Genomic DNA, 16,570 nt, shown 5'->3' with positions numbered 1-16,570 from the left:
GAGCAAAACGATCCAAGAAAATAAGTCTAGTTTTTAGACCAAAAATATCACATTTAAGTGATTTTGTGCATAAAACAAGCAAAAAAATCTGCCAATGGGGTAAGCAAATTTTTCTTGATTTTTTCTTAAATTTAGTGTTTACGAAAAGATTTTTTTGCATACCCAATTGGCAGATTTTTTTGCTTGTTTTATGCACAAAATCACTTAAATTTATATGTTTTTGGTCTAAAACTAGACTTTATTTCTTGGCTAGTTTTGCTCATCAAGAAAAAGCATCTTAATTTTAGAATTTTTAGATATTTTTAACTGAAAACAAGACAAAAATACTAATAATTTATTTTTCTTAAAAAGCATTTTTTGCAGTGCAACAACCAAAAAAAAAAAAAATCTGCCAATGGAATACGATTTTTTTTATAATAAGTTTACTTTTTTCATAAGCACTTAATTCAAGATTTTTTTCTTGTTCCATTGGCAGATTGTTTTAAGCACAAATTTGCTTAAATGTTATATTTCTGGTCTTAAAAATAGACTTCTTTTCCCAGGTCATTTTGCTCATCAAGAAAAAGCATTTTAATTTAAGAATTTTTAGATATTTTTACTGAAAACAAGACAAAAATACCAAGTAAGAAGACATTTTTTGCAGTGTTTAACCTGTTGTTGGGTAATAAGAACCCACACTGCCAAAAATGACTTACTTTCTTAGTATTTTTGTCTTGTTTTTAGTAAAAAAAAAAAATATATATATATATATATATATATATATATATATATATATATATATATATATATATATATATATAAATTAAAATAAAGATGTATTTTCTTGATGAGCAAAATGTTTTTAGACAAAAAATATTTTTTCAAGAAAATACATCTTAATTTAAGAATTTTTCGATATTTTTAGTGAAAACAAGACAAAAAATATGATTTTTTTCTTGAAAATCATTTTTTGCAGTGCAACAACCAAAAAAGAAAAAAAATCTGCCAATGGAATAAGCAGTTAATTCATAAACACTTAATTTAAGACATTTTTCTTATTCCATTGGCAGATTTTTATAAGCACAAATTTGCTTACATTTTATATTTCTGGTCTAAAAACTAGACTTATTTTCCTATGTCATTTTGCTCATCAAGAAAATACATCTTAATTTAAGAATTTTTTGATTTTTTTTACTGAAAACAAGACAAAAATGCTAAGTAACATTTGGTTCTGTCCAATATTTACCCAATCATGGGATAAACCAACCCAATATTCTTTAGACTACCATAAGAAAACAATGACACTGAAAGTAGGGTATAGCTGTTCCAGCCAGATCTCACAAGAATTCGTACATATTTTACGAATTAGCTTATTCGTATGACTTCATATGAAGTTAATCGTTCAAAAACATACGATTATCATAAAAAACAATAATGAACCCATACTGTGGGTTTAATTACACCCCAACAGGTTGGATTCGTGCCATTTTATTCCAACAGTGTGTTTGAAACCAACCTATTGCTTGAAAAATTAGTCTTTTGACTAAAAGTCTTAGTTACCTTGTGACAACCTCCTCGTGTGACAATTACAACAGCTCCGCTCTCCCTATACAGGACAAAGAAATATAACTCGAAACATTCAGCCAGAATAATCTAACTATTGAGAAGGACGAGCCTCCTCCTGGAAAAAATTAAGGCTCAGTGATCGCCTGCATGTCTACATCAATCAGATTATGTATGTGGTTGTGGGTGGTGAGCAATTATGACTTAGCCATGCATAAAATCACACAGGAGAACTAACTGTTAAGAGAGAGACAGAAAGATTTATTTATCCGTACTGTGTAGATTAATATGTTTCAGTACTGGCTGTTTAGAGACTACAGTGGTGATTTATTCATGAAATCTGTCTGCCAAAGCAGCACTAACAGGATTCCCACCGTGTGCATCTCCATTACACTCAATATTTTCATCCGATCCATCTGTTTTGTCATCCATTGGATCACCTATCCGATGGCCGCGCTGACGTCCCATAATATTGCAGTTTGGAACCGGCCTCCGGTTCTGTTATTCGTCACTGTTGCGCGGGTCCCAAATTGGTGTATTTTAATAGCAAAATAATGCATTTTTAATTCGTAGCCATATTCGGATGCACCGAGGCTCACAAGTAGAGATCTAATTAGTTCTTTATTGATCTTGTGACTTTTGTCTCGTAATGTGATATTTGTAATTACCCATAAAAGCAGAATAACACAAAGCTGACTTCTCTGCATCGACTGTAAGATTCCAGTTATTGAATTAATCTGGAAAAAATTCATTAAGAGTTTTACAAAATGAAGAGGCAAATTGTACTCTTCCCGGTGATTAACAGAATAGTTACGGATGTAACGCTTATCAGTGTTGACTGACGCATGTGATGCATCGCAAAAGAAAATCAAGTGACTATCAGTATCAGTGCCTGTTAATGTTGGCTTGATTTTCTCATTAAGAAGCAAGACGCGGCATTACCAACGCATAATCAAAGCTATTTCACAGCGCCGTGTATTAAAGTATGAAGAAATGCCAAATATAAGAAATCACATTTTTGCAATAAGCCACAAACATTGAATCGCTGAAGCGTGTGTTTGCAATTCAATTTTTGGACTCTCATTTGCAACATTGATTTTTTTCATTTGGTTTAGGTTTTGGTGCTGCGGTTTTGCTTGCTGGAGGGGTTGGAGACATTGATCGTGTCTTATTTTTAAGAGTGCTTTCCGTGGTGTCAGTAGTAAGTTGTGTAATTGGTTTCATTAATCAAAAATCGTCCATACAGGCCATCTGGAAGAGCACGGCGCTACTGTAGCAAAGGTCATGGGTTCAAATCCTACGGAACTGATAAATTGTACTCCGTATGCACCGCAAGGCACTTCGGGCTGTCGAATGCATGAATTTAATGGCGTCCTTTTGCATCACTTTTCCGTCCTTTTCATTTATAACCGTTTCTCGCTTGAGTGCTTGTCCACTGTTTTGCCTTTTCATTTCTCACTTACTCTTCCTTTCCTCCACCCCACAAATCAATTGCTATGCTTTCATCATTCCTTTGCTTTATATTTTCTCAATCTCTCTCTCTTTCTCTCTCTCTGTCGTTTGTCATTCCCAGGACAAAGAGGTGAATCTGGAACAGGTTCACCAACGTTTGACTGGGCTTATGGAGGACGATCTAGCGCACAAGCAGCTACCGGGTCAGTCTCTGGAGATCTCTGCCCTGGACATGGGCAGCATGCGGCCGCAGCAGAGCTCTCAGGAAGCCATGAGAGATTTCACCCCTGGGGCCCTGTCCGTGACCTCGTTCCTCCAGGAGGGTCCTGGAATCGGCCGCGTGCCCGGACGGAGCCTCCCCCTCCCTCTCAGCAGTTCCACTCTGCCCCCCTCCATGCGCTGCAAACACCGGGCACCCAACGGAGGCCTTTTCCGCCAGAGCCCCGTAAAGACTCCTATGCCCATCTCTTACCAGGCAGTGCCCGGGGGACCCATCCCAGAAGCCATTGATCCAAGCCATGGGACCTCTATTTGATTTGACCAATCACATTGTTCTAAAGACTGCACAGGAAGTCTGGGTGCATTTATACTATTGCATACGTAAAAAGGAATATTGAGATCTTTTTATTTCAGTACAGAAGATAAAACATATGACTGTGAGTAAAGAGACGCTGACTTTCCTTGACTGTACATATTTGTATATAACGAGAGACGGCGGTGAAGTCAAAGTGTATTTTGAATATTCATGATTTTTTTGAAGTTGAGTTTAAAAGAAGTAACTTACATAAAAATACAGACTGTTTGAATGGCTTTGTAAATTTTGTTCTAAAATAAAAATGAGAATTCCTTGTGGATGTTTTCTAAGTGCCGCCTTTAAAGATTTTTCATAAGATAAGCCCTTGAAACAAAGAATAAATGATCAGTGATTTTTTTCAATCTCTTATTTTTTATAAAAGAGAAGTTTTAGTTGTAGCTCTGAAGATGGGGTAGCCTAAATCTGTCCACTTTACATGTTATTCAGACACAACTGTCGGTTTTAGACCCCTAGTGACGGTCATTATAAACTTTCAGTTTGAACGTAAGTTTGCGCCAACATATGAGAGAAGCTTATTAAAGTAAAGCAGCGCAAGAACCTTTATACCACAAATATTCACCATAGTGGGATGAATATGTAAATGCAAAAAAATGAAACTATAAAAAGCTGTTAGGGTTAGGGTAATCCTAACCCTAACCCTAACATATTTTTAAAGAGAACATATAATGAAAAGATTAAAAATAACAAATATTAATTCGATAATTTATTACTTCAATCATATTTAAATGATTCAATGGTTACTGAAAAAGTTAAACAAAAAAATGGATTAAAGGATTACTCAGCTTTCATAAAAAAATCTTTCTTTTTTTGGAGGAAAGCATTTCAGGATTTTTCTCCATATAGTGAAAAATATCAAGGAAAATATCACATTTAATTGATTTTGTGCATAAAACAAGCAAAAAAACAAACAAACAAAAAATCTGCCAATGGGGTAAGCAAAAAAATCTTGAAAATTTTTCTTAAACACTGAATTCAAGAAAAATTTTAGAAAAATTTGCTTACCCCATTGGCAGTTTTTTTACTTGTTTTATGCACAAAATCATGTAAATTATATATTTTTGTCCTAAAAACTAGACTTATTTTCTTGGGTTGTTTTGCTCATCAAGAAAAAGCATCTAAATTTAAGAATTTTTACTGAAAACAAGACAAAAATACTAAGAAAAGTGTACACTGAAAAAAATTACTTTCTTTCTTAGTATTTTGGGAAAAGTTACCTAAGAAAATAAATCTAGTGCACTGCAAAAAAAAAATAGTATTTTACTATTTTAGTATTTTTGTCTTGTTTTCAGTAAAAATATCTAAAAATTCTTAAGTTGGGATGCTTTTTCTTGATGAGCAAAATTACCCAAGAAAATAAGTCTAGTTTTTAGGCCTAAAATATATAATTTAAGTGATTTTGTGCATAAAACAAGCAAAAAATGGGGTATGCAATTTTTTCTTGAATTTTTCTTGAATTTAGTATTTGAGAAAAAAAAATTGCTTACCCCATTGGCAGATTTTTTTGCTTTTTTTGTGCACAAAATCAGTTAAATTTTATATTTTTGGTCTAGAGACTGGACTTGTTTTCTTGGGTTGTTTTGCTCATCAGGAAAAGGCATCTTAATTAATTTGGGAATTTTAGATATTTTTACTGAAAACAGGACAAAAATACTAAGAATTTTTTTCTTGAAAATCATTTTTTGCAGTGTGTTTAGACAAAAATATCAAGGTAAATGAAATTTTTGATTAAAACAAGCAAAGGAAAAATTAAATATATTACTGCCTATAAATTTGTAAATGCACTGAATCAAATTATTAATTCAATTTACTCAATTTTTTAAGGTAAGTGGTTTCAATCAATTTATTTAAGCGACATTAAAAAAAAAATACGAAAAATAAAGTAAAATAAAAAACTTTTGTTTAAATGTAGCTTAAATAAATTGATTGCAACCACTTACCTTAAAAAAATGAAGTCAATTGAATGAATAATTTTTTCAGTGCATTTACAAATTTATAGGCAGTAAGAATGAACTAAACTTATCATACACTGCAAAAAATGACTTTCTTACTTGGTGTTTTTGTCTTGTTTTCGGTAGAAATATCTAGGGGTTCTTGAATTGGGATGTTTTTTCTTGATGAGCAAAATGACCTAAATAAGTTTAGTTTTAAGAAAAATAATATACAATTTAAGTGAAATTGTCCTTAAAACAAGCAAAATTATCTGCCAATGGGGTGAGAAAAAAAATGGTGAAATAAGATTTCTTTTTTTTAAACACTTAATTCAAGTAAAATTTTCTTACCCCATTGGCAGATATTTTTGCTTTTTTTAAGCACAAATTCACTTAAATTGTATATTGGTTGTCTAAAACTAGACTTATTTTCTTCATTTTTTCTCATCAAGAAAATACATCTTGATTTAAGAATATTTAGGTATTTCTACTGAAAATAAGACAAAAATACTAAGTAAGAAAGTCATTTTGTGCAGAGTAGCAGGAGCTTATACAAACTTTTAACTTAATTTTAATTTATAAAATACAAACATGTATTTTGTATTCAATTGCAGTTTTCATATTTTTTTTGAATTAAGTGTTTAAGAAAAAAAAATTATTTCAAGATTTTTTTCTTACCCAATTGGCAGGTTTTAAGCACAAATTCACTAGATTTTTTTTCTCGGGTCATTTTGATAATCTTGATTAAGAATTGTTAGATATTTGTATTGAAAACAAGACAACAATACTATGTAAGAAAGTAATTTTTTGCAGTGTACGCATCCATTCCCTTGCATAGTAAGGAATGGAGAAGTTGTTAGGGTTCGGGAAATTTCCCTGTTTTTCAAATCCCAATGTTGACGGGTATGGTCATGTGGGGAGGTGGTGAAACACCCAATTCTGTGACCATTGAATTATGTGACCACAGTAGACACTATAGTGATGGTTGGGGTAAGGGTTAGGATTATGATTGGGATCAGCATGACGACAGCTTGTATTTCAATGATACGGTCACATAATTCAATGGTCACAGAATTCAGTCTAACAGTAGCTTAAGGCCGATTCAGCAGTAAACTTTTAAAGTGCTTACTGGATGAAATCTAAAATTGAGCGAATGTACATTATGGGGTGGTTTCCCGGACAGGGATTAGACTAGTCCTAGACTACAATAAATGTAAGAGCTGTTAAACAACTTGCACTGACATTTCCTAACATACATCAGTGCCCTTTGTTTTGCCTCAAAATGCACACAAGTAATGTTTTTAGTAAGGCATGTTTGTTAAAACTAGTTATATTTCCTAATTAAACTAAGGCCACGCTTATCCCTGTCCGGGAAACCACTCTGCATGTACCTGAAATCCTGCAAACTTACATTGTATGAATTCATTTTATGATGTATTATCACCTGCCTTTACTCAGTCAACTTTATTATTTTGGAAAGAAAAACAAAACAAACAAAAAAATATTTACAGGGTGATAATACTTATGTTGCTTCAATTGCAAATATGAGACCCGACTGAGAGGATAACGTCAATTAAATATTAAAAAGCATCTTTATTCTGTTGCTAAAACCCATATGGTACAAAATGTCAGGAAATATAGAGTGGTATTTAAGATTAACGTTTGCATAAAATCGCTTATCCATTTAGTATTTATTGATATAAATACCACATTTACTGTAACTTAACTTAGCTGAGCTTATCTGCATGCACAGATTCTGTCTAAACAAATCCAAAGAGATTGCAGATCCTTGCGATGGATAAATGAGCCATACTTCATCTTTAAAATAATGTTTCATCTATAATGATCAACATCTGACATTCCCCTACGGAGGAAATCAATGGAAGCATTAATTATACAGTTTGTTTTCAGATAAACTCTACATGACTATCGATTTACACAACCCTCTTGCTGCGCGTTTTGTAAAAAGCCGAGCTTGCTTATTTCCGATAATGAACACGACCGCACACCTGTGGCTTTGAGCTGATCAGTAATTTTTTAGCAGCTGCTTTGTGCACCTTACAAGTAAACTCGCGGGGTCATAAATTCGTACTCTCAGCATTCACCTGCTGTCATCTTGTCCAACACAACATAAAGGTCACGGTGGTGGACAAAGTTTTATCTCCTCTTCTTTTGACCCTGAGGCTACATGAACCCAAACTGAATTTCAAATCGGAGCTTAGCACTCGAGTGCTTGTTGTTTCTTACATACCCAGACTGCCACTGACCTCTACGTCTCTTTTTCCAGCTCAACGTCAATAAGAAAAGATCCAGAACACCACAAAGATACCACAAAGATGCCACGAATGGCCTTGCAAGTCATCATAAAACATATTTTAAAATTCATACACCTCATCACACACACAAACACTATATTCAGTCCTTCCAGAAAAACGTAGAGTTTTTTGTGATTGTTGTGGGCAAAAATCCTTGATCTTGTGGCACGTTTTCTTAAAAAAAATGCGATGGAATATGTGGGATATTTATGCAATGTTATGCAATGAAATTGCGGGAACTTGCAAAAACTGCAGGAATTCGCAAAAACTGTTTGCAGCTTTTGCAGCTTTTCAATGATGTTCACGTCATATAATAACGTCCATAATTTCCATGGCAACAGGGGACATGGCTGCGCTTGTTTGAAGTAAATGCCACATTTTTCAACTTTCTGCTAAGATATATGTGATTTTTGCTATGAAAATGCGAGGATTATGAAATCATGCAAGCCCGCATATTTTGCACACGGAAATCTGCAATTTATGCTCCGAAAGTGCAGTGTATTAAAAAAAATGCGGCCACTGCATAAATATGCAGACTTTTGCTGATTATGCGTTGAATCATGCAACCTTGATGCTTGTTTTCAGTAGGAATATCTAAACATTCTTAAATTAATTTGATGAGCAAAATGGTGTAGGAAAATAAGTCTAGTTTATAGACAAAAAATAAACAATTTAAGAAAAAAAAAATCTGCCAATGGGGTAGGCAAAAAAATCTTGAACATTTTTCTTAAACACTAAATTCAAGAAAAAATTGCTTACCCCATTGGCAGATTTTTTTTTTGCTTGTTTTATCCACAAAATCACTTAAATTTGATATTTTTGGTCTAAAAACTAGACTTATTTTCTTGGGTCGTTTTGCTCATCAAGAAACAGCATCTTAATTTAAGTATTTTTAGTTATTTTTAGTTAGTGATTTTTTTTCTTGAAAATCTTTTTTTGCAGTGTGAGTTGTTTTTGTGACGTTGCATGGCAAAAAATGACTTTCTTACTTAGTATTTTTGTCTTGTTTTCAGTAAAAAATATCTAAATATTCTTGAATAAAGATGTATTTTCTTGATGCGCAAAATGACCTAGGAAAATAAGTCTAGTTTTTAGACAAAAAATATCAAATTTAAGCCAAGCAAAAAAAAAATCTGCCAATGGAATAAGAAAAATTTTCTTGAATTAAGTATTTATGAAAAAAGTAGTTTTTTTGTCTTGTTTTTTAAAAAAATATCTAAAAACTCTTAAATTAAAATACTTTTTCTTGATGAGCAAAACAACCCAAGAAAATAAGTCTAGTTTTTAGACCAAAAATATCAAATTTAAGAGATTTTGTGCATAAAACAGGCAAAAAAATCTGCCAATGGGGTAAGCAACAAAATCTTGAACATTTTTTAAACACTAAATTTAAGAAAAATTCAAGAAAAAAATGCTTACCCCATTGGCAGATTTTTTTTTTTTTTTTTGCTTGTTTTATGCACTAAATCACTTAAATTTGATGTTTTTGGTCTAAAAACTAGACTTAGTTTCTTGGGTCGTTTTGCACATCAGGAAAATGCATTCTGATTTTAAAAAATTGTACCATAAACAAGACAAAAATACTAAGTAAGAAAGTCATTTTTTTGTGTGGATTTTTGTTATTGGTTTTTTTTTATGATTACTTGTGACTTTCCAACTTCTAAAAAGTACAACCGAATCCTCATGAGATCAGTCTGATTATACCCTTAATAGAGAAGTCACGACTTATCTAAAATGTATTTATACCAAATTATTCAGCTGGTGTAATCCCTGAAATATTTGTCCATGGCCGAGTGATCTTTTTCATCTCAGGCTTTAACTATACTTTGAAAGGGCATAGTAAAATGAGTCTCAACATCCGTGAAATGTTAAATAAATATAGCAAAAAGTCTTGAGCTTGAATTTTTGTCTCCACCAATTTGCGCAATGCAAATTTAGTTTGGCTCAACTTCTGACTCGAAAATAAAAAAATCATATTTACATTTGATCAAAAGGTCTGACTTGGCATCCAATACTGTCAGTAACAGCATGCTAATATTGCGCTTGGGTGTAGATCATTAAATTCATGTGATCAGCAGCTACGGTATCAGATTTGTGATGTGCAACCATCTGTCTGTCTCCTCAGATTTCAACGGTCATTCAAGGTTTGCTTTAAAGAGCTAAAACACATGCCAAAGCACTTTAAAAAGTAAAAGTAAACTCAATTGAAACAAATCTTAGTTTAAATGGATTTTCAGTTTTTTTTATGGTATTAGACTTTTATGTTTGTGCATTGATTTTTTTGACTATTTTGGAGTGATAATATACTCAAAACACACATATTTGTTTTCCTAAGAGGACTTTCATTGACCTATAGTGCCAATGATATTCTCCATCCCCTCCACATAAACCTAACACATGAACAGGTGTTTACATTGTTTTAAAATGTTATTTAGTTTTTAGGTTGTTTTCCTCACGGGGACCATTGGATGGCAGATCAATGTAGATGATTTCTGGTTTTTATTTTCTTTGTAAGGGGAATTGGCCCTTACACTATATAGACAAAACCTCACACAACAGCTACAGTATCTCAAGTGGCATGCAGTTCGTAAATTATTTATGATTAAATATGTTTATTTCATCACAGTTTAGCTATTTATACATTTAATTTGATTTCAACGAGGATGCACAGTATGCCTATTTTCAAAACACATGCTTCTATATTTTATATTACAAGAAAAAAGGTTATGATAAACAGCATTTAATTTCTAACCTTCTTCTATATGAGAAAGGTTAAATATAAACATATACTAAACAGACTAATAAACATTACACGGCTCGTTGGAATGCTTGATTGGTCAGTCACAACATTCACAGATAAGAACTAATTAAACACTGTAACCCGGATGCTGCAAATTAAATACAAATATGTCTTTTTAATAACATATATGACATTATATTTACAAATTATTTTACCAAATAGTGTGTTTGTGACATTTAAAGGCGGGGTGCATGATTTTTGAAAAACAATTTGGGAAAGGGAGTCGAATCGATACCAAAACACACTTGTAGCCAATCGTGTCTACTAACCAACATCATTGCCTGGGTTGCATATGTGTCTATCAAAATAGGTCAAGATTCTATTGGGGTAGGGGCGCGTTTGTTTAGCTGATTTCAAATGTCAATATTGGCTTTCAGAGATCATGCACCCCGCCTTTAAACGCATTGTGACGCGTTTTCTCACATTTTGTGTTTTCCTCGGAAGGTCTGCATTCGTTAAAAATTAGCAAATAAAATATTTCTATTAAATATTTAATGTTCCTTACCTTACTTATGAGGTAAATAGCCGTGTAATAAGCCGGTTGGGGATCACATTGTCAGGGCTTATTTCTGGGAAGCAATCTGCAACCTACACTGCAAAAAATGTTTTTAGTACTTTTGTCTTGTTTTCAGTAAAAATATCTAAAAATTCTTAAATTAAGATGCTTTTTCTTGATAAGTAAAATGACCCAAGAAAATAAGTCTAGTTTTTAGATCAAAAATATCAAATTTAAGTGATTTTGTGCATAAAACAAGCAACAAAATCTGCAAATGGGGTAAGCTATTTTTTCTTGATTTTTTCTTGAATTTAGTGTTTAAGAAAAATGTTCAATACAAAAAGAAATGTTTTTCTTGAAAATCATTTTTTGCAGTGTATTATAGGCAGATATATAAACAATATCCACCTTTAGTATATAGACAGAATTATATTGAATTATTTGTCTTTTAAACAAATTTTCTAGCAGGATTTACAACAAAATTTCTGTTTGTTACAATGAACCCCACCTATCACTGCAAAAAAATGATTTTCAAAAAAAATTCTTAGTATTTTTGTCTTGTTTTCAGTAAAAATATCTAAAAATTCTTAAATTAAGATGCTTTTTCTTGATAAGTAAAATGACCCAAGAAAATAAGTCTAGTTTTTAGATCAAAAATATCAAATTTAAGTGATTTTGTGCATAAAACAAGCAACAAAATCTGCAAATGGGGTAAGCTATTTTTTCTTGATTTTTTCTTGAATTTAGTGTTTAAGAAAAATGTTCAATACAAAAAGAAATGTTTTTCTTGAAAATCATTTTTTGCAGTGTATTATAGGCAGATATATAAACAATATCCACCTTTAGTATATAGACAGAATTATATTGAATTATTTGTCTTTTAAACAAATTTTCTAGCAGGATTTACAACAAAATTTCTGTTTGTTACAATGAACCCCACCTATCACTGCAAAAAAATGATTTTCAAAAAAAATTCTTAGTATTTTTGTCTTGTTTTCAGTAAAAATGTCTAAAAAATCTTAAATGAAGATGCTTTTTCTTGATGAGCAATACAAACCAAAGAAAATGAGTCTGGTTTTTGGACCAAAGATATCAAATTTAAGTGACTTTGTGCATAAAACAAGCAGAAAAAAAGAATTTTTCTTGAATTTAGTGTTTAAGGAAAATGTTCAAGATTTTTTTGCTTACCCCATTGGCAGATTTTTTTTTGCTTGTTTTATGCACAAAATCACTTAAAAGTCTTATTTTCTTGGGTCGTCAAGATAAAGCATCTTAATTTAAGAGTTTTTAGATATTTTTACTGAAAACAAGACATAAATCCTAAGAACATTTTTTCTTGAAAATAATTTTTTGCAGTGTAGGATAAGTTGTAACGTTTGCACTCCTGTCGCCAATGCCAAAAAGCGTTTGTGCCCCGCTCTCCCCTATTGTATGCAAAATCTAGATTTTAAATTATAGCACCAATATGTGAACATAGCACATACACAGCAAAAGATGATACTAATGCCTTTGAGTCTTGTTAATATGAAGCCATTAGTCACATAAATGAGGGCAGACATTACACAGCAAGCAGAAACACAAAGGCTATTGTTATTATAGATAGTAGAAATTGAAAAGGGAACAAACGTTGCATCAGTTAATACATCATGGTGGAGAATATTTTACACTTGATTTTGGTTAAACGTCACTATGTGACACAGCAGGCTTCAGTCACACAGGCAGCAAATCACACGCCTCCTTCCTTATCTACTGTAGCACACAGACTAGCACCCTAACCTTGAGAAGTCATTTTGCTAGATCAATATTTGCCCGACTGAGAGATTGAGAGGCAAGCCGAACAGCGTAGCTCAGAAGAGATGGAGCGAATATCAATGCCCACAGGTGAGAGGCGGAGAAAAGAAAGAAATATGGCGGCTGTCAGATCACATTTTTTTCGAGCTCCATCACATTTCAAGTGGTGTGGGAAAAAACTTGCAAAACCACAAATAACATTTGGGAGGCATTACTTAAAGTACTGCTCACCTTAAAATTCATATACGCAGAACACATTTTTTAACATGAGTATGCGTTATTTTATAAAACCTAGCTAAAATCACATTCTTTTTTCTTTCTTTTTTTGCATAAAATAATCCTACTTAATGTAAAGAACATTGAGTAAAAATATAACCTTGATATCTAAGTGTTATGTTAAAGATTAAAATGAATGTAAAATCAAACTTTGCTGCTCTCAATCTCATCATTGGATTATGAGACTTTAACCTGAATAAAATCAGTGCAGAAATGCTAAAAAAATGCTCTAAAGTAAAAATAGCCGGTGTAAAAAATGGTGTAATTATACACTGATCAGCCATAACATTATGATCACCTGCCTAATATGGTGTAGGTCCCTCTTTTGCCACCAAAACAGCCTTGACCGGTGATGCGCGGGTTGATCCAAAATGAGCAGGTGCCTGCGGTCACCCCCGGTTATGAGTCATCCAAAAATATTTTTTAATGATATTGGGCTGCGGTTGGTCGTTTGAAATAAAAGACCTTTGAAATCGTCTAAACAAACACGCCCCTACCCCAATAGCATCTGGACCTTCATTTGATAGGCCCGCCCCACACATAGGCAACCTAGGAAACAATTTCGGTTAGAAGACACACCCCTTACTGCTGACTGGCTACAAGTGTGTTTAGGTTGTCGGCCCGACTCCCTTTACCAAAGTGTTTTTCAGAAATTGTGCACTCTGCCTTTTAAAAAATGCAGGCCAAGAATTGGGTCGGGTAAAAAATTTTTGCGGTCCGAGTTGCGGGCGGGTTAGTTGAAAACGTCAGTCGGGTGCAGGTTGTTTATACATTGACCCGTGCATCACTGGCCCTGACCTGTCAAGGCATGGACTCCACTAGACCTTTCTATCAGAACCAGAATTTACTTTTTCAGCAATTTCAGCTACAGTAGCTCATCTCTTGAATTGGACCACATGGGCCAGCCTTCACTCCACTTGTGCATTAATGAGCCTTGGCCGCCCATGACCCTGTGACCGGTTCACTGCTTTTTTGTCTTTGGACAACTATTGATAGGTACTGACCACTGCAAACAGGAACCCCCCACAAGAGATGCAGTTTTGGAGATCCTCTGACCCAGTCGTCTAGCCATCACAATTTGGCACTCGTCAAAGTTTTTAAAAGTAGTAATTGTTTAAAATAGTTAATTGGCATCTTTATTTCAAACGACCCAACCGACCGCGACCCAAATATCATTACAAATATTATGGGATGACTCGTAACCGCGGGAAACCGCAGGCACCCGTTCATTTTGGATCAACCCTCGCATCACTGATCCTTATGCTTGCCCATTTTTTCTGTTTCTAACCCATCAACTTTGAGGACAAGTGTGGTTGATGAATCTGAGCGACTTTGACAAAGGCCAAATTGTGATGGCTAGACAACTGGTCCAGAGCATCTCCAAAACTGCAGCTCTTGTGGGTTGATCCCGGTCTGCAGTGGTCCGTACCTATCAAAAGTGGTGCAAGGAAGAAAAAGCGGTGAACCGGCATCAGGGTCATGGGGGGGCAAGGTACATTGATGGGGAGCAAAGACTGGCCCCGTGTGGTCTGATCCAATAGACGAGCTACTGTAGCTGAAATTGATGGAAAAGTGAATTGTGGTTCTGATAGAAAGGTCTAGTGGAGTCCATGCCTCGAATGGTCATGGCTGTTTTGGTGGCAAAAGGGGGACCTACACAATATTAAGCAGGTGGTCATAATGTTACTGTGGATCCTCCTGCACCACTCCAGGCCGAATCTGCACCGGATCTACGCCAAAGTCGTTTGTCTGCTGTCTGGGATATTTTCTGATAAGTATGAAGAAAGAAATGAAAATAGGGATTCATCCATTAGACTTTTCTGTGGCAGATTTTGTTCATGTAAAGCAACAACACTTATCATCAGAAAATCACGAAATCAACTTATTTTGTGGTCTTTATTTGAAGCCAACTACTGTGTAATCCTAAAAATTTACATAAAAAACATTGAACAAAAATACACACAAAAAAAATGCTGGGCTATTTTCAACCAAGCTTCGGGTCAAAAAGGGACGAACCTATTGTTTTGTTTTGTTTTAACCCACTGTTGGGTCAAATATAAACATTTTCTGGGTTCATTTAACCTGCTGTATTTGTCCCTTTTTGACCCAACACTGGGTTGAAAGTAACCCAGTATTTTTAAAAGTTTATGCTTTTAAAGAGCACCTATTGTCCGATTCACGATTTTACATTTCCTTTGGTGTGTAAGTGTGTATTAGTATGTTAACAATATGCAAAAGGTACAAAAACCAAAGTAAACAAAGACGCAACTTATTGTCTCCAATGTAAATATCTTTACTTACAACAAACATACAGATTGTGGGCAACAGTTTACTTCCTGGGATTGGTGATGTATTAGAAGACCGACATTATCATAATTCCTTACGCTTCGGACTAGAGGTCTTTTCGGGTCAAAATAATGTACCCTACCCGAAATGACCCGAATCACTTTATACCCGAACCCTACGTGCATAAATAATTTTTTTTAAAAGAAAAACCCGACCCGAGACAAACCGAGAAAATTAGACCCGAACCAGGGGCATTTTTTTTTTAACCCGACTGGACCCGAATGTAAATGGCACCGACCGATGTGTATGCAGTCTGCAGCCACGCACGCAGCAGTCAGACAGAAACCCCGCTGGTCTCGATCGCAACCAATTTGGCGAGCTGCTCCATTTGTTTTACTTTGTTATCTGAAAACGACACCCAGGTAACCGCTAAAATGTATACATTAAAATTGACTGACATGTCTGTCTCAACAAAATTCAGCCACACAATGTCACAAGCACTCTTGGCAAACAAAGGAGAGGTTTGAAAAGGACATTGACGCACACACGCAAGAGAGTTCGGGTTTTCGGGTCAGTTCGACACATACATTTTAACCTTTTAACCATCACCCCACCCTATTGAGTTAAATCTACACTCTTGGAGCTTTCAAACAATATACAGTTTGTCATGATTAGATAAGAATTCATATGCAAACATTGAAGTAAATGTAGTCGTCCTGCTGGTGGGACCGTGACATTTAGCAGGAAATAAATTTTTTGAGGCACACTCTCTTCATTAATGAATCCATTACTCTCCCTACATAATTTATTTTATAAAACACTGTGGAAATGTCTATACTGGAGGCTTAGACCTTTCCAACGATATAGTTTGTAGTAATAGATCAAAATTTACATCAACAATATTAATGCAAACTTAGGTGTCCCGTATTCGAGACAGCGACGCTTAACAGTTTAAATTACCAGAGACCCGATGCCGCTAATATTATACCTGACCCGTGTCCGAGGCACATGTGAAACTTTTAGACCCGAACCAGATCTAAGTGGACCCGTGAAGACCTCTACTTCGGACTCAGCTTGTAAGTTAACTCC

General features: G+C 34.2%; 1 protein-coding gene across 6 annotated transcripts in view; it reads left to right on the top strand.

The window, feature by feature from the left end:
* grid1a (glutamate receptor, ionotropic, delta 1a) overlaps positions 1–3,858 on the top strand; it is a 436,389-nt gene extending 432,531 nt beyond the window's left edge. For 5 of the 6 annotated variants that reach the window (XM_055173307.2, XM_055173309.2, XM_073869734.1 and 2 more), the window contains one exon: positions 3,116–3,858. In XM_055173307.2, coding sequence (XP_055029282.2) covers positions 3,116–3,504 — 389 coding nt within the window. In that variant the 3' untranslated portion in view covers positions 3,505–3,858. The remainder of the gene's footprint in view (positions 1–3,115) is intronic. The other variant, XM_055173310.2, reaches the window with a different exon arrangement.
* Positions 3,859–16,570: the final 12,712 nt, after the last annotated feature.

Source organism: Misgurnus anguillicaudatus, chromosome 7 (genome assembly GCF_027580225.2).
Source record: "Misgurnus anguillicaudatus chromosome 7, ASM2758022v2, whole genome shotgun sequence".
In the NCBI taxonomy this organism is placed as follows: Eukaryota; Metazoa; Chordata; class Actinopteri; order Cypriniformes; family Cobitidae; genus Misgurnus; species Misgurnus anguillicaudatus.
This window is presented reverse-complemented; position numbering and strand designations above follow the sequence as displayed.